At 36.9% G+C, this 25,669-nt stretch overlaps 6 protein-coding genes and 1 pseudogene across 8 annotated transcripts; 3 read left to right on the forward strand and 4 right to left on the reverse strand.

Moving 5' to 3' along the window:
- Positions 1-509: 509 nt before the first annotated feature.
- On the reverse strand, positions 510-3,488 carry LOC147933199 (putative lysophospholipase BODYGUARD 2). The gene is made up of 4 exons (XM_087477889.1): positions 2,786-3,488; positions 2,251-2,585; positions 1,797-1,996; positions 510-1,134 (listed from the first exon to the last, which is right to left on the reverse strand). The coding sequence occupies exons 1-4, from the start codon at positions 3,339-3,341 to the stop codon at positions 807-809; spliced, it is 1,419 nt and encodes a 472-aa protein (XP_087334015.1). The 5' UTR covers positions 3,342-3,488; the 3' UTR covers positions 510-806.
- Positions 3,489-5,185: 1,697 nt separating this feature from the next.
- On the forward strand, positions 5,186-7,714 carry LOC104730594 (GDSL esterase/lipase At5g41890). Its single transcript, XM_087477515.1, has 5 exons — positions 5,186-5,457; positions 6,024-6,154; positions 6,455-6,697; positions 7,073-7,340; positions 7,413-7,714. The coding sequence occupies exons 1-5, from the start codon at positions 5,202-5,204 to the stop codon at positions 7,643-7,645; spliced, it is 1,131 nt and encodes a 376-aa protein (XP_087333641.1). The 5' UTR covers positions 5,186-5,201; the 3' UTR covers positions 7,646-7,714.
- On the reverse strand, positions 7,670-11,247 carry LOC104730605 (uncharacterized). 2 transcript variants are annotated; one of them, XM_010449799.2, is made up of 17 exons: positions 11,097-11,247; positions 10,796-10,942; positions 10,661-10,711; positions 10,397-10,572; positions 10,218-10,295; positions 10,002-10,113; positions 9,703-9,787; positions 9,543-9,594; positions 9,401-9,462; positions 9,206-9,321; positions 8,995-9,116; positions 8,791-8,859; positions 8,556-8,613; positions 8,369-8,442; positions 8,214-8,262; positions 8,050-8,129; positions 7,670-7,940 (listed from the first exon to the last, which is right to left on the reverse strand). In XM_010449799.2, the coding sequence occupies exons 2-17, from the start codon at positions 10,899-10,901 to the stop codon at positions 7,878-7,880; spliced, it is 1,353 nt and encodes a 450-aa protein (XP_010448101.1). In that variant the 5' UTR covers positions 10,902-10,942; positions 11,097-11,247; the 3' UTR covers positions 7,670-7,877. The 2 variants fall into 2 exon arrangements, with proteins under 2 accessions (XP_010448101.1, XP_019091863.1); XM_019236318.2 differs by having other exon boundaries at positions 10,796-10,901; positions 11,097-11,171.
- A 324-nt stretch (positions 11,248-11,571) lies between these two features.
- LOC147933200 (uncharacterized) lies at positions 11,572-13,235 on the reverse strand (annotated as a pseudogene).
- Positions 13,236-19,424: 6,189 nt separating this feature from the next.
- LOC147933201 (putative polygalacturonase) lies at positions 19,425-21,977 on the forward strand. The gene is made up of 5 exons (XM_087479281.1): positions 19,425-20,145; positions 20,513-20,633; positions 20,739-20,913; positions 21,001-21,071; positions 21,153-21,977. Exons 1-5 carry the CDS (start codon positions 19,804-19,806, stop codon positions 21,788-21,790), a joined length of 1,347 nt encoding a protein of 448 aa, XP_087335407.1. The 5' UTR covers positions 19,425-19,803; the 3' UTR covers positions 21,791-21,977.
- Positions 21,930-22,635, reverse strand: LOC104754858 (uncharacterized). Its single transcript, XM_019236314.2, has one exon. It carries the CDS (start codon positions 22,633-22,635, stop codon positions 22,120-22,122), a length of 516 nt encoding a protein of 171 aa, XP_019091859.1. The 3' UTR covers positions 21,930-22,119.
- Positions 22,528-24,176, forward strand: LOC104730578 (uncharacterized). 2 transcript variants are annotated; one of them, XM_010449768.3, is made up of 7 exons: positions 22,528-22,667; positions 22,858-23,032; positions 23,131-23,192; positions 23,284-23,419; positions 23,506-23,581; positions 23,654-23,719; positions 23,805-24,176. In XM_010449768.3, the coding sequence occupies exons 2-7, from the start codon at positions 22,902-22,904 to the stop codon at positions 24,021-24,023; spliced, it is 690 nt and encodes a 229-aa protein (XP_010448070.1). In that variant the 5' UTR covers positions 22,528-22,667; positions 22,858-22,901; the 3' UTR covers positions 24,024-24,176. The 2 variants fall into 2 exon arrangements, with proteins under 2 accessions (XP_010448070.1, XP_010448078.1); XM_010449776.3 differs by having other exon boundaries at positions 22,536-22,667; positions 22,894-23,032.
- The last annotated feature ends 1,493 nt before the right edge of the window (positions 24,177-25,669 follow it).

Raw genomic sequence — 25,669 nt, forward strand, 5'->3', positions numbered from 1 at the left:
GTTAAATGTGAAAATTTATTGTTTTAAATTTGTATTTTAATATAATTTTTTTTTTGTTAAAATTGCATTGCCAAGTGGACCAATAAGAAGAGACTGAAACTCTACTTTTATATATATGATTCGTATGTTCTGAATCCAAGATGTTTGACTCCAAGTAGTAAGATATTTTCTTTTGAATCCATAGATATGAGATGATTATAACAACTATAAAATTAAAGTACATTCTCTTAATTTGTTGAAAAATAGACTACTTGATCACACACAACCACTTTTTATATTTTTCCGATTAACGAAAGAAAAAAAAAATTTATTGAGTATATAACAAAAATATGTATTTTTAATTATAATATCAGTATTAAATAAAATATATATTTATCAGGAAGAAAAGGTTATATGTATTCGTGAAGTTTCTTAAAATCTTGAAAAAGTTCAAAAAAAAAAAAAAACAGTTTAATAACAAACATTACTTGAATGTTGAATCTGACTGCAATATTTATATACAAAACCAATTTAACCCTTAAACACCGAATTCTTTTGTTTCTAATACCGACAAGCATTAAAGTATTCGATTACAATCACATAAACATAATGTATAACAAGAAGTGGCTCTACAAGATGCAACACATACTCTAATTTCCATTTATAAAAAGAAAAATAAAATTAGAGTCTTCACATTTTTTTCTTTGTAAATAAAAAACAAAATCTTCATTGAATAGAAAAGATGTATATCTAACTTTATAGATAAGAAAATATATACTTCACTTAGTAGAGAAAAAAAGAGTCTCATAATATATAACTATATTCACTTAAGTTGAGTGGGATCTTTGCCAAATGAGCTCAAGCTCTCGAGCAAAGTCTTTTTGTCGGCCGACGACAATGGTGATGTGGTCTTTGTCAGGGATGACGTGGACAGTGGCACGTGGCAATTTGCTCTTGACACTGTAGCTACACTCCACAGGAATGAGCTCGTCCTTGCCACCGTGGAATATGGCGATGTCACAGTCAACGTGGTCACGTACATGGTCGAGATACGAGTCGAGCTTGGCTCCTGACCCGAAGATGATGTTGTGTAATGTGTGAAATGACCCATTATGTGTGTGACATAAGAATCCCTCTATCAAATACGTTCGCATCCTGAAACACATGATATTTATTTTGTTATTCAACCTCTTTTTCGCATCCTTCTATCAAACGTTCAAATTAGTCATATTCCACATATATTTCTATGGTGCAAATTTCATTTTGATAGATACATTAGGTGACCTAAAATTCAAGATGTTTTGTTCTGGTATCTCACTTTATATGGCATATAAACAGTAAAAAGTTTTACATATATTTATTAGTATGATATAAAACGCCAAAATGAATTAAATGCATGGGGTCAAATAATGGAGGAGACACGGTCGATATAAGTCGCTTTCTATACGTTTCAAGACAACTTTTTCTATAACATAAAGCTTGCATTCTCAATCTCGCCTATTTTAATTCCAAATATAGTATCACATAATTTATGTTAAAACTAATAAAGTTGACCAATCAAAGATTATATAAAAGAAAAGGTTGTGTAAGTTTATCACATATAACAATTCCGACGCGTCAGTTTCAAGGTATTGAAGAAGATGAGTGGTTGGTTCATTTAAACGCCTAACTGCATGTACGGTGGGTTGATTTTGCTTATTCTACTTTTCAAAATATCGTCGACGTAAATTATCTTTTATAACAGATTGAAACGTAATTAATTAAGGCCAAGTTTGTTGTTCCTATTTTCTTAGTTTCCCCATGTATGATATATGTACCTGTTTAGGGTGAGAAGGCGGGTGACAAATTCAATCAAGTGATGGTTTTTGATAAGGACGAGGCCAATGGTGCGGCCTAGGTGCTCGTACCAGCTAAGCACTGATGCACCAAACTGCATTGGTGGCCAAACTTCCTTTCGAGCCACTTCCTTCATTATGTATTGGGCTGGTTGGACTCCCTTTGGCACCTTGTAATATGGCTGCCATAATATAACTTCAATTAGTTACCTCTTAAGTCCAAAATATTCATAACTAAAACAAAAGATAGTACTTGGGAAAACAGAACGTCCAGGAAAAAACAATACCAAACTTATTCATTTTTGGTTTGGCTAATATACTTTTCAAACACACGAACCAAAACCCATATATATAGTATATTTAAAAAGGGTTAAAAAAACCAAAAATTTAAATTAATTTAAGGATATATTATTATCACGTATAATTGTTGACTTACAGGAGCCAAAAGAGTAAGGGATTTGATAGCTCCTGGATGTTTAACGGCGAGTGCAAGAGCCAAAATGCAGCCTAGGGAGTGAGCGACGATGTGGAACGTTTTGAGTTTGAACTGAGAGATTACCGATTTCTCAATCATCTCTAAATGTTCTCTTAATGTATATAACGAGTCATTTGGCTTAGGACTTCTTCCATAGCCCAAAAGATCGACTGCGATGAACCTATACTTCGATTTGGCCGAATCAGAAAAGTTTGGGAAGAGAGTCTCCGTCCAAAACGCGGATGATGATACGAAACCATGTATAAACACAACGTTGTCTCGGACCTTCTTTTTATCTGCACATACAGTATATCATTTTATTTATGTTACCTTAATATATCAAAATAAGTCAACTTTTGTGTAACGGGTGGCAACTAGAAAAATATAGTATATTAAAATTTTGATACTTCTACGTAACACAAAAAAAATGTTGGAAGTGGATAAATTAATTTACATGCACAGAAATAAATGTTGGAAGTGGATAAAATTAATTTACCTTTGGGTTGTTGAACTTTGACAAACAGAGAATCTCTGTTGGAAGAAGTGAGCCAAGAAGTGCAGAAACTGCAATGACAATCCGACCATCTTGGAGCTGTCGAAGATTTCTCTACCACCGTAGAATTCAGAGTCATTAATCTCTTTTTACTTTTACTAATCTTCTTCTTCTTAGACTCATCGTGATCACAAGATGCCACCACATTGCCTCTCATGATCAAACCCCTATAGTTAAAACATTTCACGGACCTCACGAGCTTAGAGAGCCTCGTTAGAAGTGAAGGACCACGTGAGTAGAGCGTGTCCGAGATCTCATCGAAATGGATCTTATTTCTTGTCAATGACACAACCTTTGAGTACTCTCCCCGTTCCGACACTATGATCCTCTCGGTCTTGGCTTTAGCCTCTGGTGGAGAATAGCAGTAGCAAGGTTTCCTCTCTGACTCCAAGAAGTAATCCAAAGTCTTGTACGTAAAACAAAGCAAGAAATCGGCAATGTCGAGGAGGGAGAAGACAAAGAAGCCCACAGTGCGGTTGAGCCACCGTGCAAAGCCCATGATGATGTTGTGGTGGTGAATGTTGAAGAAGGGGTTTGATTTGAACCTTGGAAATGTGTTAGTGAGAGTGTTATATAAGTTTATGATGATGATGATGAGAGAGAGGGTAATTTATAGCAGATGACAGATATATGAATTTATTGTTTCATTTAAAATAATTTGCTGTCCAAAGTGATGAAATTGGGTGGAGGTTGAACCTTTTTTTTTTGCAAACCCTAAATTAAATATTTAATTTTCATTATACTTTGTCATAATATGTTTATAATTTGGAATGTACTATATTAATTTATGGTTTGAGAGACTTTTGAGGTAAAAGTACCAACAAGAAACTATGCCTCATCACTATATATATATATGCTAAAGTGTTTTGAATGAAAAAAAAAAAGAAAAGAAAAGTCTTACATTTTGGTTTAATAATCATGTAGAACTTTGTGTTTCATCATCTTGCGTTTACTTTTTGAGATTGGCTGATCTGAAGTAAACAAACATGTAAGAAAAATATGATCGTAGTCAATGTCATTGAAGATCACTTATGAGGTGTCTTCCTATGGACCTCCAAGGCTCCACATACTTCTTCTAGAGCTTGAGTACCAGGATGACTAGAGATAATTAATTACAGCATTTGTTTTAAGGGTTCGAAGGTTGAATGTAAAGAATAAGGACAATGACTACTTTCGTATCACTTAAAATTAGAATATAGGTCTAGTGCTTGAGGACCAGGATGAACTGATGAGACATATAATTACAACGTCAGTTTATGGGTTCGAAGGTTGAATCAAAAGAGAATTAGGACAATGACTACTTTAATTTGTACCCATCTTGGGAGATGCCTTACATTTTCGATTAAGCTTTACTTTTTTCCACACCTTGTCCTAATTAAGAGCTTTTAGATAAATTGACATGGAGTGACAGTATTCACCATATTGGATTTGATATCTCTATGTCACGATTTGATTAGTCTTTACATAAACAAAAAATAATTTTCAACAACATATTTTAACATTCCCTTAAATATTTTATGTTTTTGATAACTTAATGAAATATATAAATCCAATAAATGTAGTAATTTTAATAAATATATAATTAGTTCATTTTAGTAAATAATATCTTTAAAATTATATATAGAATCGATTTTTTTAAAAAGCATTCAAATGCCTCCCTTAATTTTTATTTATTTTACATAAAACTATTTTACAAAGAAAACATTATTAGTGGCATTTTGAAGGTACATGAAGTTTATATGTCTGAGTTTTGTTTGAATGTATTGTACTGTATTTAGTTGAAACTAATCCACATACAAATAATAATATGTTAGATATATTGAATAATATTTATAATATATATATATATGTATATACACATATAAATTATTTTTAGTGTTGTTTGAGAAGAAGAAACTATGAAGCGTGTTCGATGAGGCACATGTACCATTAATTAAGCTCTTTGCCATCACCCTCTTTGACTAGTAGTATTGCTATTGACCAGTAGTACTCCATCTGAAAGACAGCCTACCTTTGATTGTTGTCCTAAATTATAATCATCAAAAGTAATAATAAATTTTATAATATTGATTACGTACAATTTTGTAAGGAAAAAAAACGACTGTTTTTTGAAATCTATAATCATCTTGTAAATTTCAAAACAGTCAAGTATATATAGCAGCACACAAGAGTGGAATCAATTTTTGTGTTACTCGACCAAACAAGTAACAGTGAATACGTAGAACCATGTGCTATCTTTTGAACAAGTCATGCTGTAACAGACGTAAGCAAAAGGAATGGTTCAAAAGTGTTAATGTACTGATCAACTATATTTAACCAAACAAGTCTATTTCAGATGATCTTGAGAAAGTGAAAAAAAATGGATATCATTTATAGATGTTTTCTCAGGCCTCATTTCCATTTCAGTTTTCTTCTTCTCTGGCTATCACATTTTCAGGTTGCTCAATCATTTACAAACTTTATTTTTGGAGACTCATTGGTAGATGTTGGAAACAACAACTATATCTTCACATTGTCAAAAGCTGATTCTTCCCCTTATGGCATCGACTTTGGACCTTCCAATGGCCAACCCACGGGAAGATTCACTAATGGTCGGACCATTTCTGATATTGTGGGTATGTGTTTATTTTAGAATACATAGATCGAGTATATATTATATATCTTGCCCTGCCTAATTTTTTTAATTCATAAATATTGAAAACGAGTAGTGAGTACTACGTAATTAGAAATAAATGTGCTTGATTTAACGGTTAGTTACAGTATTCAATACGATCTAAGTATCTAACAGAACAAGACTTTGGTGCACAAGTCAACTATATTGATAAGTTGACTCTTCTTGAAGCATGTAATTGTCATAAGTGGGTTTGATTGGACCGAACAAATTAGTTACGCGTAATTGAAAAATTGTAATGGAGAGAAGTCAAAGGCTAATCACATAAATGCGAGTTTGGTAAGGAGTTCTATTTAATTTTAACAATTTATTAAACCCCTTACTCAGTTGGTCCTCTCTTCTTTTCAATCACTTCAAAGTTTTTTTCAGAGTTTTAAGATGATGCCACTCTGTGTTGATAATGCCACTCTGTGTTTAATTGTTTTACGCATAACATATAGTTATCAATATCATTAATCATAAGGTAGAATAATATATATATAGTTTTATTGGAATAAATTGAAACAATAGGTGAAGCCTTAGGAGCAAAATCTGCACCACCTCCCTATCTTGAACCAGACACTGAGGCTAACTCAATTCTCAATGGAATCAACTATGCTTCTGGTGCGGCTGGAATCTTGGACGACACTGGACTTTTGTTCGTAAGCTCCACCATCTATATATTAACTTTTTAACGTATACTACTATTTTATGATATATATCTTTAAACAAAGCGAAAATGTAATAAAATTCGTGTATACAAGACCAATATTTTCATGAAATAAAATTGTAAAACCATTTTTTCATATGTTATGAAAGGAATGAAAGGAAACCATGTTTACAATTCGACTTCTACTTTTTTCGAAACAGTTTGTAAATAACTCTATTTTCCATTCGATAAAAATAGATTATTCAATTTTACGGATACTACTTATGATTTTTATTTTTCTTTTTCTTGACAGATCGGTAGAGTTCCATTGAGAGAACAAGTGAGTTATTTTGAGAAGAGTAGAGATTATATGATAAAAGTGATTGGTGAAAATGGTGCAAAAGAAATGTTGAAGAAGGCAATGTTCACAATCACAATTGGGTCAAATGATATATTAAATTATATCCAACCATCTATACCTTTCTTCTCGCAAGACAAGCTCCCCACTGATGTCCTACAAGATTCCATGGTGTTCCATTTGACCACACATCTTAAGGTAATATTTCTCCAAAAATAGTACATTATATATAGATAAATAATGCCTACAAAGTCGGACACCTTGACTAAGTCTTTGAGTGAAACAATTATTATTATGATCATTTGTTATTATCACTTGGGGTCCAACATTTATTTCGTGGTGAGATAATAAAAAAAGTATCATTGGGGCCATCCTTGCATTCCTGTAAAGTTTCTATAAACTATTTTTGCGCAAACAAAAGTTTTCATAAAATATTTTTGCAATCTGTACATTGTACAAGCAAATGCCACACTATTGTTTTTTTTTTGTTACGCTTGATGTGTTTACGTGTACATTTTACAGAAACGTAAACGTAGATACATCCTAAAACGGTTTTCAATTGCGTGTTAACAGCGTTTGCATCAACTAGGAGCTAGGAAGTTCGTGGTGGTTGGAGTAGGGCCACTCGGTTGCATACCATTTGCTCGTGCCTTGAATTTAATACCGGCAGGAAAATGCTCCGACCAAGTCAACCAAATTGTCCGAGGCTACAACATGAAGCTTAGAGACTCTCTTAGGACATTGAACACAGAGTTAAGATCCGGAGATCACAACACTACATTTGTCTACGCCAACTCTTACGACCTTTTCTTGGAACTGGTCCTGAACTATCGACAATTTGGTAAGTATTGGTGTTTTGGCTGATTCTAGTCACTGATTTTATTGACTAGAATCTAATGAAATTGTTTGGAAGGCTTGGAGAACGCCGACAAACCGTGTTGTGGCGGCTACTTTCCACCATTTACGTGCTTCAAGGGACCAAACCAGAACTCAAGCCAAGCGGCTTGTGAGGACCGCTCCAAGTTTGTCTTTTGGGACACGTATCACCCAACCGAAGCTGCCAATCTCATTGTTGCCAAAGCACTTCTCGATGGTGACCAAACTGTGGCCACACCTTTTAACATTCGTTATCTTAACGATCTTTGATTACTAAACCTAATGTTCGTGTGATTCATAACCATATAAATATATTCAGTCACATGTCATGCACATCAATCACCCACTAAAAAGCTATAATTTTCTTAGGAAACATCACAACAAGGTAGAGAGACTCTACTGATAGATTACAAAGCTTAGTGAAGCATGTACATTACAAACTGAAATAAAAACGAAGACAGAAATAAGCGGACTATAAGCCGCATTAAACTCAATACCTTAGTCACCAGCTGAATGTATCCTTAGACTTCCCAATTTTGGTTTTGTACGAACTCTCTATTTCTTCCTGCAGAGATTTCATTAACATATCATCACTCTTTCAGTAACATATTTTTCGACATGATCAAGCATCGATTCAAAACCGTGGGTAAAAAGTAGAGCAACGAGAGATTTACCTTGCAGGATTTTAGTAGTGGTTCTAGGAATGAGGATCTGAAGAATTTGATTGATTTCCCAAGTAAACTTTTATCTGAATCTGCAGGCGTTAAATAACTGAAATTATTTATACTAGTAAAGTTTAAGCCAAAGCAATTCCACATTGATGGTATTGAGAACATACCATCATCTACATCCATGCTGAGGCCTCCTGCGTTGATTTCTTCTATTAGCTGAAATTCATTAGAAAATGAAACATAAGCTAACAAAAAAAACATCTCAGTGATAAAATAATTTCAGATCCACACTCTAGATGTATCACATTATCTATTATTTTACCTGTGAAAGCGTTGGAACTGCCAATGGATCAAACTCATCGCAGTTATTCGGATCAATAGGAACACAGACACGACCTGAAAACCAGACGACATTTCTTAACAATTTGAGCTCATATCCATATATTGAACTGAGTATGAACATAACTCTTATCAACTGGTGTAGTGTAGTCAAGAACCAGTGAAGAGACCTGTTTTTGGATGGACACAGAAGGGTGCCTTAAGCAAATGGTTCATTTGTTTAGAGACCTGAAATAAAAGAAAGCACCATACAACTAAACAGTCACTAAACTTGTCCGGCCTCCATCTTATCAGTTGCTACAAGATCTTATCAGTTGCTACAGGATCTTGAACACTATACAGCAAGGAAATATACCATTATAGTACGCTGGGTTTACTAAAATTGTAGCATAGATTAGAACAAACCTCCAAATCAATTCGAGGATAGGTAAAGGTAAAGACAATTTCTTCTATGCACGTCCGCAGTGATAGAGCCTAAAACATTGGAGAGAGGATTGAAGATAAATAAATCTGGGATTCAAGTTCATTAAGCTAAAAGCTGAGTAGAAACAACTAAGCTTTTCACAACATTTAACATACATGTTTTCAATCATTTAAGAAATTACACACCTTGTTTTTCTTTGACTGAAGCGTTTTTTTAAGCTGCTCCCACCTTAAAAGGCTGGTGGCTTCTTCTGATAGTGATGATCTCGCAGAATTCTCCCACTTGCCTCTGAGATCTGATTGGATATCTGTCGTGAAAATTTAAATTATTGTAAATGGCCAAACTGAGGTAAGGACCTCTCATACGCTGGAAAAATAAATCATCACTCTTCCATACCTTCATCTGTTATCATCCCAAGTATCTTCTCATACTTTTCTTTGCTTGAGAATATACTTTGGTTCGTCTGTAACTCACCCTCAAAGAAATTCTTAAGAAAATCCACATATGATCTCCTGAAAAGCCAAATTGAAATTAGTAACGAAAACAGTGATTTTGAATTCAGAAAGGAAGAGGTGATGGATAAACCCATACGCAAGGAACGGATGAAGAGAATGACCCATAAGATCGACTTTCTTGGCATTGTTTTCGTTTCCCTGTGTCAGAGAAACAATAATTAAACTTAGATAATTTCAAAATGCCAGAAACCAACAAAATAAGCTCTTGAGAACACCACCTTATAAACACGGAAGTACTCAGCAACTGCTGATCTTTGTTCATTAGTCAACCTGCAGGATTTAATCATACAGATTTTCATTCACAGAGCAGAAGATCAAATGCGGAAAGATAAACCAAGCAAAAGGAGAAATGGTGTTAGTTAGTGGTCTTAGTTTCACCTTCGAGCTTTAGCATCACAAACCCAACAATGAACTCCACGGCGTCCACTGAAGACCCAGAGAATATATTTGAAACCAAAATCCTCTGCAATTGACAAGACCAAAATGAGTGACTAAAAGTTCGTTCTATGATAAGACCAAGCAGTCTTGCACATTGACAAAAACTAGATCAAGCAGTGAACTCCACAATGACCTTCAGGTTACAGGGGATATAAATATTACAAAAAGTCATAGGGATGGAAAATCTCAGGAACACTACAAACTCTAGTTGTTGAAAGTTAAGAAAACATTTGTGATACCTCTTAAAGAAGTATCAATGACTTTGATAGCAACTGTCATTAAAGGCCAACACTTGGCGCAAACATCAGCTCCCGAGCAACAGTATCTAACATCATCATAATCTGTTATATCCTGAGCAAAACAACATATTCAAGTCAAGCAACTACAACAAAAAACATAAGAATACGAATACAAAACCAATTCCAAAAATCAATTGATAAGATATTAAAACTCACAATATCAAAGACTAACTCCCTCTCCACTGGAGTAAACAAATTAGTTCCACTGTGTGCATAGGCATGTCTCTTATCTGGCTGAAAAGAACACATTCAGAAACCTCAAATGAGTAAGGACGGTTCCTAAAACATAGACAAGTTACCAAATTTGATTTTAGAAAACAGGATTTACAGCTTACATCAACGCTATACACAGCACCAATATCAATCTTGTATGGGAAATTAGATTTGATAGCATCTTCCATAGCTGAAGCATTCTTGAAAGACTTGTACCGCAAATAAACATCGTTCTCAAGGGTAAAGGAGAACTCTCTTCTACCAAAGTAGTATTCATCACAACCAGGATGTTTCCCATCTAACAGATTTACAAAACACAGACAATTCATTACAAAATTTACAACCAGTTACAAGCTTTTTCATATGTGAAAGAAACAAACAAGTACCGTGTCCGTATGAGAGCCATTTGTGAATATCAGAGTAAGGAAATAGATTGCCTGCAATATGTTTATCAGTGTAAGGGAGATAGATTTGATTATATGAAGAGAGAACAAAGAAAAAAACCAAAAATTAAAACTTGCCGTAGTAAATCCGGAGGTAATGAACATTGAATTCGTTTTCGATTTTAGGATTTGGGTCATCAATCATCATAGCATCTCCATTGTTATCAATCTCCTCTCTCGTCATCTTCCCCGCACAGTAACAAAAAGAGTTGCTTTTATTACTATCTGGGTAACCAAAAAACAAATCGAATTTTTATAAGTAAGGACATCATAATCGGATTGAAATAAGTTGTGATACCAAGAGATACAGAACATTAGATTCAGATTGAAATGATTAAGCTTCCGATTGAATTGATTGGAAGAGAAAGAGAAAGCTTACGAATCTTGAAGGTGGTAAAAGGAGAAGCCTGACGGAGAACAATGTCGTCGTCGTCGTCGTCGATTTAGAAATTTGTTGTGGCGTTTGGGAGATTTTTGGAGTGGGCAACTGTGTGTACTGTGTAGTAGTGTTGGAAACAGCGGGAAAGAAGAAAGCAACTAGGGTAAATTTGGCGGGGGAATATTGGAAGAAACAATGGGCTCAATTAGTAGTTATGGGCTTATTTATTTAGGCCCGTTATATTTGTGTAGATCTTCATAATTTTGTTTTGTTTTATTTTCTTACGTTTTTTTTTTTTTTGTCAAAGAGCTTTCTATTTAAAACTGAAATAAAAAAGATTACAAAGGTCCAGCCTTAGTGTTTTTTGGGCCAAGTCTAGTGAGCAAAAGAGAAAACCACATAATGAAAGGATCGTGAACTTGAACCTAGTAATAGGCTAACCTAGCCGATGGAATAGTAAGCGTCACTTGATCACCTAAGGTGTGGAGAACCAGTGCTGCAGCATCAAGGCAGACATCGATGGATTGGAGTCCCTGTAAGAATCGATTCTGCTATGGATCGTGGAGTCAATGAGGCGGAGGAGCTGGTCAGTAGTTTTGAAGTGTTGGCGATGTAGTCGATTATTTCTCTCGGACCAGATCAAGTAGGACGAACACTGCCAAGCAAGTAGAGTTAGCCGACATCTCTCCTTTGAGCCTTGTAGTGTTTGCATCTGATTCACGGTTGAGTTCCATGATGGTTGAGGTTGAATCTGGCATTTGTTTGCAATCGATCTCCACACGGTCCAAGTGAATGAGCAAGAGTAGAAGAGATGTGAGTGGCTTTCTGGGTAGAGGTTACATAGGATGCAGCTTGGATCAGTCTGTAAGCCCCAGTTCAGAAGGCGATCCCGAGTGGGGAGGCGATCTAGCATTAGAAGCTAGGTGAGAAAGCAGTGCTTCGGGATTCCACCAGAGATCCATGTTACTTTACTCCATGGTATTGTGGGCGAAGCATCCCGGAGCTTGTCATAAACGAGTCCAGTGGAGAAACGCATGGTAGTAGGACCCGTGGCTCCAGAAATTTCCCAATCATAAGTGTCTTCATTGTCAGTGAGGTTGACAGTTGTGAGATAGACTTGAAGAGAAACCTGTTCTTCTGATCTTGCATGAGGCAAACACCATCGACCACGCGAAAAGAGTTGAGCAAGAGTGGAGTTCTTGGGGATTCCCAGACTAGAGTGTGAAGGATTCCGTAGGAATTGCTGTATATTCCCAAAGGGTGACCAATTATCCGACCAGAACCTGCAAGTAAGACCATTCCCAATCCTTAGCTTCATCCAATTATATGCTACCTCTCTAGTTTTAACCAACTTGTACGCCAGCCATGAGTAACTTGGCCTTGGTTTCATTGTCCAGAAGTTGCTGAGTGATCCACGTAGAAAGTGATACTTAAACCATGCTACCCAAATCGATCCGGACCTAAAAAAGAGCAACCAAATCAGCCTAATAGTGCATGCTTTATTCCAGTAGGTGAGATCTCTTATTCCTAGTCCTCCTTGATTCTTTGGCTTTGTGACTTTGTCCCAAGCAACTCTAGCAGAGTGGTGACCTTCTAAAGTTCCCTTCCAAAGAAAGGCACTACATAATGAATTTATCTTTCTGATGCAGCCCTTGGGGAGAACGAAAGTGGATGACCAGAAATTCGAGAGACCGGCGATGACAGTATTGATAAGTAGCAGTCGACCCGCAAAAGATAAGGCTTTTGTGCACCAGTTATTTATTTTTCCTTAACCTGTTGCAAAAGTGGTTCACAATCCTGAAGCGAGAGTTTCTTTGTGCATAGGGGTACACCAAGATATCTCACAGGGAGTACGCCATGAGAGAGACCAGTAGTGGTGGCAATAAGGTTGGTTTCAGCATCAGACATTCCTCCCGTGTAGAAGGATGATTTTTGAACACTAATAGCTAGACCAGATAGCTCCTCAAACTCTTTTAACACTTGCAGGACATTCTGCACTGAAGTTAGCGACCCATCCAGGAATATCAGAAGATCATCCGCAAAACAAAGATGGGTAAGCTTTGCCATCTCACAGTGATAGTGATAGCCTATTTTCCCATCCTCAGCAGCTTTGTTCAACATTAGGGAGAGGGTGTTCATTGCAATCACAAAAAGGTAAGGGGATAAAGGGTCACCTTGCCTAAGTCCTCTTTTACCTTTAAAATATCCATGATGAAGTTTGGAGTGCAGATACAAGCCTTTAGCCAGCATATGAATTGGTCAGGGATATCCAATCCTTGGAGACACGTGAAGAGGAAATCCCACGAAAGGGTGTCAAAAGCTTTCGCTATGTCAACCTTGAGAACAATTCGCTTCGGACCTTGGGCCTTATGATAGCCATTGACAAGTTCACCTGCAAGGATTGTATTTTCCAACAATAAGCGATCCTGGACAAAAGCTGTTTGATTGGGGACGATCAGTTCTGGGAGAAGAGGTTTTAGTCTTCGAACAAGAAGCTTGGAGATCACTTCGTATAGCGTGTTCAGGCAAGAAATGGGGCGGTAGTCAACAATCTTCGAAGCTCCTGGTCTTTTTGGTACTAGTGTAAGTATTGTAGCATTCGCTGAAGATGGCAGGAAGGAGGAGTGGAAGAAATGACTGAGTGAAGCAGTGACAACTCCACCTAGTAAGTCCCAGGAGGCTTTGTAAAAACCAGAGGTTAGGCCATCAGGGCCAGGCGCCTTGTTTGGGTTTAGCTTGAAGAGCACTGAGGTGATTTCGGTCACCGAGGGGACAACAAGCATCGAATGTGTCTGAACTTCACTGCATCTGAAAGGGTTTATCTGACGCAACCAAGTGAGAGTACTAAGGTATGAGAAGCATGGTAAACAGGGTGGTGCTAAGATTGCCTGAAAGTGAGCTAGAGCATGAGAACTCATCTCTATAGGGTCAGTTAGAATATCCCCCGAGTCCAGGTAGAAAGACTTTATAGTGTTGTAGCTTGCTCGCATCTGACACACTTTGTGAAAATACGAGGTGTTTAAGTCCCCTTCCTTTAACCAGTTGACCCTTGATTTCTGCTTGTAATAGGATTCTTCAATGCTTCTGAGGAAAGACCACTTAGCATGAAGTTCCTTTTCAAGCTCAAAGTTCAGAGTAGATGGGTCTTGAAGCACTTGTACCTGCACATTAAGTAATAAAAGGTTAGCCTCACTCACTCTCTCTTGTATTTTTGAAAAATTTTCTCGGTTTAGCAGCTTTAGTTCTCTTTTAATGGTCTTTTGCTTCCAGCAAAAATCTGCGAGGGTGAAAGCAAAGCTTCTGGCCTGAATCCACGCTTCCTCCACTGTCTGGTGGAACTTTGGGTGTTTAACAAGGTAGTTAAAAAACTTGAAAGGCTTGGTTCCAGCACGGGGTATGGTATAGGCTAGGCTTACAAGACTAGGGGAGTGGTCTGAGGGCAAGAATGCAAGGAAAGTAGTGATGCTGTCCGGGAAGTAGTTCAGCCAGTGATCATTGACAAGAACACGGTCCAGTTTTTTCGCTACAGGGGAAGCTGGTTGATTGTTACTCCAAGTGTAAAGAGGTCCTTGAAACCGCATGTCGAAAAGATCCAAATGAGTAAGACAGTCTTTGAATTCTGTCATGGGAGGGGTTAGCGCGTTGATAGTAGATGAGGAGTGTTCAGCATAGTGAGTGATCTGATTGAAATCTCCCCCCACTAGCCATGGACAAGTGGATAAGGAGAAATATTGTTGGATTTGTATTAGCTCCACCCAGAGGTTTGTTCTCTCCTCTCTGATATTTGACGCATATACCGCCGTAAACACAAAGTTAAACTTGTTTGCCACTGTGACTTCGCAAGTGAGTGTTTGCTTTGACTGATGCAGGACTCTCACGGCAGCAGGATCCTTCCAGATGATAACTATGCGGCCATCCTCATCAGACAGGTGATTCGAGGTAAACTTCCATCTAGGACAAATCTTTGCCATTATGTGGTTCAAGTTACGATCTTTAATATGTGTTTCCAAAATTGCTTTAAAAAGAGGCTGATTAATACTAAGCCAACTACAAAAAGGCTGATGCTTATCCGGATCATTTAGAACTCGGATATTCCAAAAAAATTGTTTGATATCCATTACTGTTGGGTAGGGGGCTCTCCCAAAGGAGGAGCGGTGTCCAGCAGCATCTCGGAGGTTGGAGAAGCAGGATGATTAGCAGAGATGGGACATGTTTGGGGTGGGGAAGTTTGGAGGAGTGAAGGGTGGGACCGGGAACGTTTCAAGGAGGTTGGTTGGCGTTGTTCTGAAGGGGGGGAGTGGGGATATTGGAGCCCATTATGGGTGATTGAATCAGGAAGGCCCACAATATAGTGTTGGGAAGGGTTTTGATTAGTTAAGATTTGTGTATGAGAGTCAGGACAATGAGTAGAAGAAGACAAAGTAAGTGGGGTAGGTTTTTGTGGGGTGGCTTTTTGGGGTGTGGCTTTTGGGGGGGGGGGGGTAAAAGAACAGGATGGGTAACTTTCGAGCTGGATGAGTGGGTTGAAATGGTGGGGACAGGGAGTAAAGGCATGTTATATATTGTTGAAGGGTCTTTTGGTAGTTGGGGGGATAGTGACGAAAATTGGTTAGATGTGGGAATTGATTGAGGGGGAGTTGTCTGAGGGTTGCTTTTTGGAGACAGTAGCAGAGAGACCTCCCTCATTAATCACCAGAGAGCTCATTTTTGAGACGGTAAGAGAGGTAGTCATCTTGCCTTTTCCTTTTTTCTTTGCACTAACCGACGTCTTCTCTACCTTGTTTGTTGACCCAGGGATCGTGACCTTTTGAGAGTCTTGAGGAGGAGGGAGCTGAAGACAATTCTTTGCAATGTGACCCAGTTCCTTACAATAAGAGCACGTTGGGGGGAGCCATGGGTAAGTCACCTTAACTTCAACTACTTGACCATTATCTCTTGTGTATTCCACAACATCAGGGAGGGGTTTTGTGAGATCCACAATTACCTTCGCATGAGATATCTTTAGGCTGACCAAGTTTAAGGTGAAATGATCAGTTTCTTTTGGCTCACCTACTAGTCCAGCTATTAGACTTATCCCTTCCGTGGTACGCAGGTCTAAGGGGATATCAAGTAGATGAATCCAGATGGGGATGGAGGCAAGTGTAGGCGTCTCAGAAGAGTAGTTAGGAGCCCATGGTGAGGTATGAAACATTGAGTCCCCTATATACCATATACCTTTTTCAAGAACTTTCTGCCTAATATAATCATTAGGAATTCTTACAAGCATTGAACGGGTCATGTGATTCATATGGATCTCAAGACGTTTCCCTTTTCCCCATATGTGATTCAGAACACTCTGGATTTGATGATAGGAGGGAGGCCTACCATTGAAAGAACAGATGATAAAATCCTTATGCAACGCATCACCTCTCTCAAACACCGCATCAGGAATGTGTATACGGGGTCGACCAGAGTCCGCAATGGAGACTGGAGCTAGTCTTTTAAGAGATCTGCTAGTAGACTGCTTCAGTCTTTCAGCAAGCGTTGGTTTGTCTTTTTCGCCGAGAGGAGTAGTTGTAGTAGTCCTGCTCGAAGTAGATGCTCCACGTGACACAGTAGTGGTCAAGGAAGGGTTAGGAGTCAAGGAAGGTGGAGGGGGAGGTTGATGGTCAATGGGATAGCTAGTTTGGGAGGGAGGTGGGTTAGTTCTCAGTGGGTTTGAGGTAGAAGCCTTATTTGTGAAGATGGGGGAAGTTGATTTGGGTGGTAGAACAGTGTAGTTTTCAGATCCGGTGAAGTTTGCCGGAACAGTAGTTCCAGATCTAGGGTTTTGACTAAGATCTGAAACAGGGAGATCTACCTGATGCATCTCAACATCAGTAGTATTGGGGGAGACTTCAGTGATGCAAACAACACTCCTATCACTAGGCCCAGCAGTTTGAGCAGTTTGAGACAAGAGTCTTGTAATGGGTGAAACAGAGGGGGAAAGGGGAGGGAAGTGGGAAAGGGAATTTGAGGAGGGGGGGGGGGGGTCAGGAGGGTCCGGAGGGATGGAGGGGGGGGGGGGGGGGGTTGAGGTTACCACCAGCGGCGGGAAGCAGCGGATTCAGGGCGGAAGCACGGCCATTGAAGAACCAGCGACTCTGCATTGGAAACCGAACCAGAGAGAGAAGTCAACGAGAAGTCAACTTCTCTTTTTGTTTTAACACTTTCTAAGTTTCTTTTTATTTTCTTACGTTAAAAGCAGTAAAACATAAAACCAATTTTGGAACACGGTTTGGTTACCGAACATTTACGGTTTAGCTTTGATCTTTATTCATTTATTTAAAAAATTTTCACATATATTAAGATGAAATTAAACTGATAAGAAATACATAATTTTTATTAATAAATATTTATAATTCTAAATCAATAATATTTAATTATTTTCAAAATTTATAATCCATCATTAATAACTAAATAAATGCAGAAAAAGTTTTTGAAATGTATCTTTTTGTAACAATATTTCCTGTAAATTAAATTAAGAAAGAATAGAGAGAGTATTTTCTAATAATTGGGTTAATAGAAAATGTAATAATTCAAAAATCCTATTTTTTTTAAGTGATCGATCTATTAGCCTATATGAAGTTTTGATTCAACTCTAACCACCACACATAATTTTGGCTTATGGACTAAAAATGTTATTAGCAGAGAGTATTCATAGTCAACTAATACTTGTGTTGTAATTCTGAAAAGGTAAATTTTGTAAGTATTTTTTTTTTTTCATTTATCAACCTTGTATTTCTATACTGATAAAACTTTAAAATATAATAGATTTTTCTTATGTTTTTTATATCGTTTTATACCTTTTCATAACAACTTCTAGCATCTCCAATTGCATATGAAAACCTTGGTTTTCAAAATCTCATCTGATTATTACCTAGATTTCTTATTTTCTTGAGAAGTCTTTGCATGATGAGAGCTAATAAAAAAGTTACAAAATTGATGAACCTGTATAGCAGAATTATTTTGACGGACATGAGAAAGAATATTTCTTACAAATCTAATCAAGTCAACCAATTTGCTATTATTGTAAACCTTCTGATTGGTTTCAACATTTAACCTGAGTGCCTCTGCCCGGAAAGGAGGATCTAGTTTCATATGCCAATACTATAGCTGAACTTACTATAACTGATAGACGAAAATCTTGATCTGGAAAATTTTAATATTAATTTCTATAATGTTTGTTCATAAATAAAAAGCATGGATGAGAGAAATTAATACTTACTCATCTCTAGTTTATGTAATGGTGGTGATGAAAGAGGTGGAGACAGTATAGCTAACATACCATTCTTGTCTTCTTCTTTTTTCGGCACATAACATTCTTGTCATTTTGATCTGAATGTAGTAAATTAACCAAGAAACTAGTAAATTGATAATGATGAAAAAAAAGTGATTTGTTTAGTTTGAATGGGGATGTATACTAGCACAAAATCTGAGAAAAAAATCACATATACTTTCTCAAGAAAGTGTTACAAACACCTAAGCAACAAAGATATATGAACAGAAATTGATCATAAATTACTAAAATCTAAATGCCAAGTGCTTGCAAATTAATTTTCAAATTTGCTAAGGTTTTGGATTGAGACTTATATTTTCCATAATCACTAAACGATTTTTAATGATGTTGAGGACTATAATTATAACAACAAGTTATTGTCAAGCCTTGCCTTTGACAATAGTTGTTCATAAAAGTATGGTTTTGAATTGCTAAAAAAATTTAAAGTATTTATTGTAGATCTTTCATACATATTTTGTATTATCTTTAGAATAATATGAAAATATATTATTCAGAAATATAAATTTAATCCACTTTATCATTTTACTTTGTAAAAGATAAAATTAATAATAAAAAGACTATTGTCGGTTCTTCATTTCATTCCACAATAAATATCATTATGATAATTTTCAAACAAATTAAAAAAAAAAAAATCAGATATATCCTTACAAAACAATTTGACAATTGATATTTTCATTACTTTATGATATTAGTTTTATATTTCTTTAACAAAATTTATATTAAATATTTTTTAAAAAAATGACATCTATGTTATAAAAAATAATATAATTTTTTTTTTATCATCTTTTACATCATTATTAGAAGATTTTTGATCACTTCCTATTGTAATGATAATACAACTACCTAGTAACAAATAATATAGTTCTAGAAAATCATTTATCATGAAATAAAACTATTAAGGATTGTAAATTTAAGTTCCTTTTTTTTTTCTTTGTAAACCAAAACCAAAGTGTCAACCAACAAAACTAAATTGACTATTTCCCTAAAAAGACAAAGCTTTCCTAAAGGGGTTTTTTTTTTTTTTTTTTTTTATAGGTTCAAGGCTAAAAAGGCTTCTAACCTTGGTAACCTTGGTTAGTTGGTTGGTTAAATTAGATTTAGTCCTTTATTAGTTGATATTATAAGATATTTAAATTACCAAAGATTCGAAATTTACTTATCAGACCATTTAAACTTTAAAGCTAACCGAAGGAGAATAACGTAAATTAACAATCCCCTCTAATCCCCTCTGTTTTTTTTTTGCTTTCTTCTTCCTTGTCCTTGCCATTAATTAATTCTTGCTTTGACTCTCTCTCTCTCTCTCTCTCTCTCTCCCTATAGGCTATAGCTGCTAGATCTTTTTTACTCTCTCTTTCTTCTTTCACACTAGCAAAGGCTCTCATCTCAGATATGAAGATTTCTCGACCTCCGATCTCTGTTTTCGTACTCTTCTTCCTCTCTGCTGTTTTGCGTCACCATCTCTCGCTCGGAACTCCGATTACGTGTTCTGGTATAGTCCCGATGAAACACAGGACCGCGATGTTATCGATTTCTGATTTTGGCGCTGTCGGTGACGGAAAGACCCTGAACACCAACGCATTCAATGCGGCGATTGATCGGATAAGGAACTCCAACAGTAGCAATGGAACGCTTGTGTATGTGCCTCGTGGTGTGTATCTGACTCAGAGCTTCAATCTCACGAGTCACATGACTCTATACCTCGCCGATGGTGCGGTTATTAAAGCCCTTCAGGTGAGTGATTGCTCTTAATCGAATTAACCTTATGAAGATACTTGATTCAGTGGAATTGTTTGGTTTGATTGTTCTCTAATGATGTTTGATCTTGAAACTGTGATTGTATTTGGGGATTTACGTTTAGGTGTGTATCATTGTAAATATGCATTAAGGTTTTGAGTTTTCTTAGGTAGTTTGTTTGATCTTGTTGTTGTATCATTGTATATCTTGTTTATTTGAAGATTAGCTTCTTTACTGTGGTTCCATCTTTAATATTGATATCTCCGGTTCAAGAGTCAAAACATTGTAACATTGCTATACATGATTGTATTTGGAATTGGATAGAATTGCCTTTCTGAAAAATGCTTGTTTTTATTATTTTTAGGATACGGAGAAATGGCCTTTGACCGATCCTTTGCCGTCTTATGGAAGAGGACGAGAGCGCCCTGGACGAAGATATATCAGCTTTATCCATGGAGACGGACTCAATGATGTTGTTATTACAGGTGAGGTTGGTCGTCAGCTTAGAATGTCGAAAATGTAACTTCTGAAATCAGATTGTTTTGTTGCTGAAAATGAGAACTCGTTTGTGTGTTAATGCCGTTTGCTAGGCAGAAATGGGACGATTGATGGCCAAGGAGAACCTTGGTGGAACATGTATAGAAGTAGAACTCTGAAGTTTACAAGACCGGGACTCATTGAATTCAAGAACTCAACAAACATCGTCATCTCTCATGTTGTTCTTCAGAACTCCCCTTTCTGGACAGTTCATCCGGTTTATTGCAGGTTTGCAATCTTTCTCTCTTTGTAAGCATCTCTCATGAACTTGAATATGCACTTGGTGATTAGTACTTACTACCTCTTTTCTTACAGTGGTGTTGTTGTTCATCACGTTACCATTCTTGCTCCAACTGATTCCTACAACACCGATGGAATTGATCCAGGTTTTTATCAGTTTCCCTTGCACTTGATCACATTTTTCTTTCGTTTCAAATCATGACTGATGTGCTAACTAATTGCCACAGATTCAAGCTCTAACGTCTGTATAGAAGATTCCTACATGTCTACTGGTGATGACCTTGTTGCGGTGAAGAGCGGTTGGGACGAGTATGGCATTGCCTACAACCGTTCAAGCCGAGATATCACCATTCGCCGCATCACCGGATCTTCACGATTCGCTGGAATAGCCATCGGAAGCGAAACCTCTGGCGGAATCCAAAATATCACGGTGGAAAACATCACTCTGTACAATTCGGGGATCGGCATCCACATCAAGACAAACACTGGCCGAGGAGGAAGCATCCAGGGAATCACAATCTCTGGGGTTTACATGGAAAATGTTCGAACCGGGATTAAGATCTCTGGCGACACCGGAGATCACCCAGACGATAAATTCAACCTGACCGCTCTTCCCGTTGTAAGAGGCATAACGATCAAGAACGTATGGGGAATCAAAGTAGAGCGTGCTGGCATGATCCAGGGATTAAAAGATTCACCTTTCACCAATCTCTGCTTCTCCAATGTTACACTCACCGGAACAAAAAGTCCTCCTATATGGAAATGCTCAGATGTCGTAGGAGCCGCCCACAAGGTCAACCCCACGCCTTGCCCTGAGCTAACCGCAACCACCCAACAAGGTGGTTCCTGCGAAAACCAATCTTAACACTCCAAAAGCTAAGAGACCATGTAGAGTAATGTAAGTTATTGTAATATTCACAATCAAATCAGTTATTCATTCTATCTTCTTTCATCACCATTGCCACATATACCTCTGCAGTCAACAACACTTGGGACGATTAATCTATATAGACTGGTATCATCAATCTATAGAATAAAAAGGTTTACAAAAACATCTTCTACTGATACTGATATATATAAACAAAATACATCATCAGCATTTTCAGATCATATGAACATAGTGCATGCTATTTATTTAATCATATCTTAGATTCTAACACAAACTCGAGTCTTGTAATTGTTCATCTTCTTCATTCAGACCAAATGGTTGAGAAACTTGCGAATCTTTCTCTTGTAATAGTCTCTCTCATCTTCTTCTTTGCGCTTTACCAATTTCACCTTCGCCTTCTTGGACCCATCATCCTCCTCCGAGCCGACTAAGATCTTAATCGCCGAGATATCCGCAACGACGACGTCTGTTGTACCTGCTGCCTTCTCATCTTCGCCGGACAAGATCATGTCGTTGCCGTAAGAGATTTGAAGGCCACGTCCCCACAGCTCGTGGCACGGACGGCGTTTGAAAGGTTCCGTCGTCGTTAACGGACGTCTAGGAAAATGACGGTTGATCGGATGGAAATTGACGAAACTCACCGGCACTGTGACCTCGTCGGATCCGGGAAGGGTTGGTTTTGTGGAATCTGGGTCGGGTTCGGCTGATACAGTGGTTAAGGGTTCGTCGTTGATGTCATTTCCCGGCTTGGAGGAAGCGACGGAGAGAGCCAACGTGAACAGAAGAACGGTGACGGTAACGGTAACGGGGAGCGAGGCCATTGTTGTGTGAAGAAGGAATTCTGAACTATGAGGTATCGATGATAAACGGTGTTAACTATTTATTAACAAAAATTATTTTTTTAAAAGTCGATAAAAATTGTATTTTTAATAAGTTTGAGCCTGTTTTGGTCTGGAAGCCCAAATATTAATGGACTGAGCATTATTTATTGGCCCAATTAGTTTGGCGCGAGAAACTCAAATCCTGTACACCCATTTTCTTAGGGATTTTGAGGCTGTTCGTCTGACTGAGATTTCTAGGTTTCTCCATGACTTCACGGAGGAAAAGAAGAAAGGTGTATCAAGAATCATGTGCTGATAAATCAAAAATTCCATGTTCGCCAGTCGTTGTATTAGCTCACGGTGCCGGTGCTCCCTCTTCTTCCGACTGGATGATTAGGTACTTCTTCTGAGTTTAATCGCTCACTCGTGTCTGAGTGATTCATACACATATTGGGTTTGAATTTTTATCTATATTTGTTGGTGGGTTTGCTTTAGATGGAAGGAAATGTTAAAGAAGTCATTAGCAGCTGTTGAAGTGGTCACATTTGACTACCCTTGTAAGTGATTTTTTTTTTTGGTCTGAATCGTTAAATTTGATAATAGTGATGGTACTTGTAAGCATAAAGTGATTGCGGACTTGATGCGTAGATCTTGCTGGTGGGAAAAGAGGAGTTGCTCCTAAAGCTGAAAAATTGATTGAGTTTCATTTGGATGTTGTTAAAGAAACTGCTGCTAAATTCCCTGGTCATCCTTTGATATTAGCTGGCAAATCAATGGGTTCTAGGTACCATTTCGTTTCTCCCCCTCCCAGTCACCCACACGTTTTTTTTACGTTTCGGTGTTGAGTGTGACCCTTATTATCACTTGCAGGGTAAGCTGTATGGTTTCAGCTGTGAATGAAGATATTACAGTTTCAGCTGTGATATGTTTAGGATATCCACTTAAGGTTTGCACTTAATGACCATGACTATCCATAGTGTATGAATGACCAGTTGTATGATATACGTTGTTTTCTTAGGGCGCTAAAGGTGTGATAAGAGACGAGACCTTGCTGGAAATGGGAGTCCCAGTGATGTTTGTTCAGGTATTCTTCTATGCGTAAGCAACAAAACTCTATTTTGCACATGGATTGATTAAGGAAATGATTGGATATTTTGGATTGTCTAAAGGGTAGCAAAGATCCTATGTGTCCTCTGGATAAGCTTGAAGCTGTTTGTAACGAAATGAAAGCTGTGACTGAGCTGCATGTGATTGATGGTGGAGATCACTCCTTCAAGATTGGGAAGAAACACCTTGAAACAAAGGGGTTGACACAAGATGAAGTCGAAGATGTTGCTCTGAAAGCAATAGCCGCTTTTGTCTCCAAATCTCTTGCTCAAAGCTCATAATTTGTAGTCAAGGTTTACCAGGTTTGTGGGTATAAACTACATTTTCTTCGCCTGCCCTGTAGTACATTGCTTATTCAACTCCTAATGGCTAATGCTGTCAATCTTGTGCCAACTTTAGTTTTATATTTCTAATGGTAAACTGCAGTTCTTAGATTTCTTTTTACTACTTCTTTTACACCAAAGTCAAGTGTTTTTGGTTAGTTAATGTAGTTATGAAGTCTCCTTCAACTAAGCATCGATCTTGGCTTTGTGTGATACTGTCCCATTAATTAACATATATATTATTAATAAGACTCCTAGTTTCTTCTCAATTGTTGTTTGTTTATGCTTTTCCATTTACATGGTACAATATTGTATAATTTCCCAATTACTTCTGTGCATTTTGAAACAAAATCATAGATTTTTATGACAAAAGAAGCTAAATCACAAATTTTTAATATTTCTTTCAAAAATGTATTTGTTAATAGTAAATTTTATTTCAAATGGAATTAATACATTTTGACAAAGTTTACGATGAATTTGTTTCAACACAAATTTCCGGTCTTGAACTGATTTTTCGAACCAATTAATATATCGATAAATTAATCTCTATAAATTAATAAAATATTATTAATCCAAATCTATAAAATTTTAATATAGTTGATTACTAAATTACATTTCACGAATTGATATACTTATATCCTATAAAGTATCTGAATGTTCAAGAAAGTGGTAGGCGGTAACTGATTGATGACCAACACCTGATGTTTAGAATGCCTAATCGGAGTCTAGGAGATTTAGGCATTTTTCAACATAAAACATTATATGTATAATGTTATAGACAAAAAATTATGTAAAAATATATGTTAGATAAATAAAAGTAATCAATCATAAACGAAAATTAGAAAATAAATATTTATTTAATTTGTATCAACAATATATAGATATTTATAATTATGTATATGGATGTAAAAATTTTAAATTTAAATATACGTAGTTAAAAGTTAAAACTTAGTCAACCAAACATTAAATTAAAAGAGAATCCCACAGTTGGTAGCCCAAACCGGAAGGATAGTGTTTACAAAAGAAGTTTCAGAGATAAGTGATGTATTGTGTTTTTGGTGTTTTTCCTTCATTTAGTATTCGTTTTGACTCATTTGTTCCATATTTGTCCGTCTTTTTGTCTTATTGGTCTTTTCTTGAGTTGTGAATAGGTGTGGAGACGATATGCTAGATTTCGAGTCTTTTGGTTGGATTCGAGCTTAACCGGAGTAAAAAAGCAGGAAGTGACTTGTGGACATCTCTAAGTTGAACTAAATCAGAAGTCTGGAGAAGTCTGGTGAAGTTTGTAGACAACTCTAGCGAAGGCTGTAGTGAAGTCTAGGGAAATCTGTAGACAAGTCTGGTAAAGTCTGTAGACAAGTCTGAAGAAGTCTGGTGATGTCTGTACAAAAGTCTACTGAAGTCTGGAGAAGTCTGATGAAGTCTATAGACAAGTCTGTTGAAGCATGGAGAAGTCTGGTGAAGTCTGTTGTCTTTATACCTGAAATTGAGAAACTTATTTCTTTTTCTGATTTTTTTCTATTTTTTTTTAAAAATTTTTAATAATGGGTATAAATACCTCAAAGACCTAATTAGCAGGACGTTCTATTTTTTCGAGTTTTTCT

Source organism: Camelina sativa, chromosome 12 (assembly GCF_030686135.1).
Source record: "Camelina sativa cultivar CO46 ecotype springtype chromosome 12, ASM3068613v1".
NCBI classification, from domain to species: Eukaryota; Viridiplantae; Streptophyta; class Magnoliopsida; order Brassicales; family Brassicaceae; genus Camelina; species Camelina sativa.

What these genes read in the sequence shown, in the direction of transcription:
- LOC147933199 (XM_087477889.1), bottom strand. Translation starts at nt 3,341, where the DNA reads ATGGGCTTTGCACGGTGGCTCAACCGCACTGTGGGCTTCTTTGTCTTC. An exon ending in CAAAGTTCAACAACCCAAAG is followed by an intron (nt 2,586 to 2,785) that starts GTAAATTAATTT and finishes CTGTATGTGCAG; the next exon opens with ATAAAAAGAAGGTCCGAGAC. An exon ending in CCCTTACTCTTTTGGCTCCT is followed by an intron (nt 1,997 to 2,250) that starts GTAAGTCAACAA and finishes ATATTATGGCAG; the next exon opens with CCATATTACAAGGTGCCAAA.
- LOC104730578 (XM_010449768.3), top strand. Translation starts at nt 22,902, where the DNA reads ATGACTTCACGGAGGAAAAGAAGAAAGGTGTATCAAGAATCATGTGCT. An exon ending in TCTTCCGACTGGATGATTAG is followed by an intron (nt 23,033 to 23,130) that starts GTACTTCTTCTG and finishes GGTTTGCTTTAG; the next exon opens with ATGGAAGGAAATGTTAAAGA. An exon ending in GTTTAGGATATCCACTTAAG is followed by an intron (nt 23,582 to 23,653) that starts GTTTGCACTTAA and finishes TTGTTTTCTTAG; the next exon opens with GGCGCTAAAGGTGTGATAAG.
- LOC104730605 (XM_010449799.2), bottom strand. Translation starts at nt 10,901, where the DNA reads ATGACGAGAGAGGAGATTGATAACAATGGAGATGCTATGATGATTGAT. An exon ending in GGGAGTTAGTCTTTGATATT is followed by an intron (nt 10,114 to 10,217) that starts GTGAGTTTTAAT and finishes TGTTTTGCTCAG; the next exon opens with GATATAACAGATTATGATGA. An exon ending in CAGTTCCAACGCTTTCACAG is followed by an intron (nt 8,263 to 8,368) that starts GTAAAATAATAG and finishes AATGAATTTCAG; the next exon opens with CTAATAGAAGAAATCAACGC.
- LOC104754858 (XM_019236314.2), bottom strand. Translation starts at nt 22,635, where the DNA reads ATGGCCTCGCTCCCCGTTACCGTTACCGTCACCGTTCTTCTGTTCACG.
- LOC147933201 (XM_087479281.1), top strand. Translation starts at nt 19,804, where the DNA reads ATGAAGATTTCTCGACCTCCGATCTCTGTTTTCGTACTCTTCTTCCTC. An exon ending in CAATGATGTTGTTATTACAG is followed by an intron (nt 20,634 to 20,738) that starts GTGAGGTTGGTC and finishes GCCGTTTGCTAG; the next exon opens with GCAGAAATGGGACGATTGAT. An exon ending in GTTCATCCGGTTTATTGCAG is followed by an intron (nt 20,914 to 21,000) that starts GTTTGCAATCTT and finishes CTTTTCTTACAG; the next exon opens with TGGTGTTGTTGTTCATCACG.
- LOC104730594 (XM_087477515.1), top strand. Translation starts at nt 5,202, where the DNA reads ATGGATATCATTTATAGATGTTTTCTCAGGCCTCATTTCCATTTCAGT. An exon ending in ACGACACTGGACTTTTGTTC is followed by an intron (nt 6,155 to 6,454) that starts GTAAGCTCCACC and finishes TTTTCTTGACAG; the next exon opens with ATCGGTAGAGTTCCATTGAG. An exon ending in CCTGAACTATCGACAATTTG is followed by an intron (nt 7,341 to 7,412) that starts GTAAGTATTGGT and finishes ATTGTTTGGAAG; the next exon opens with GCTTGGAGAACGCCGACAAA.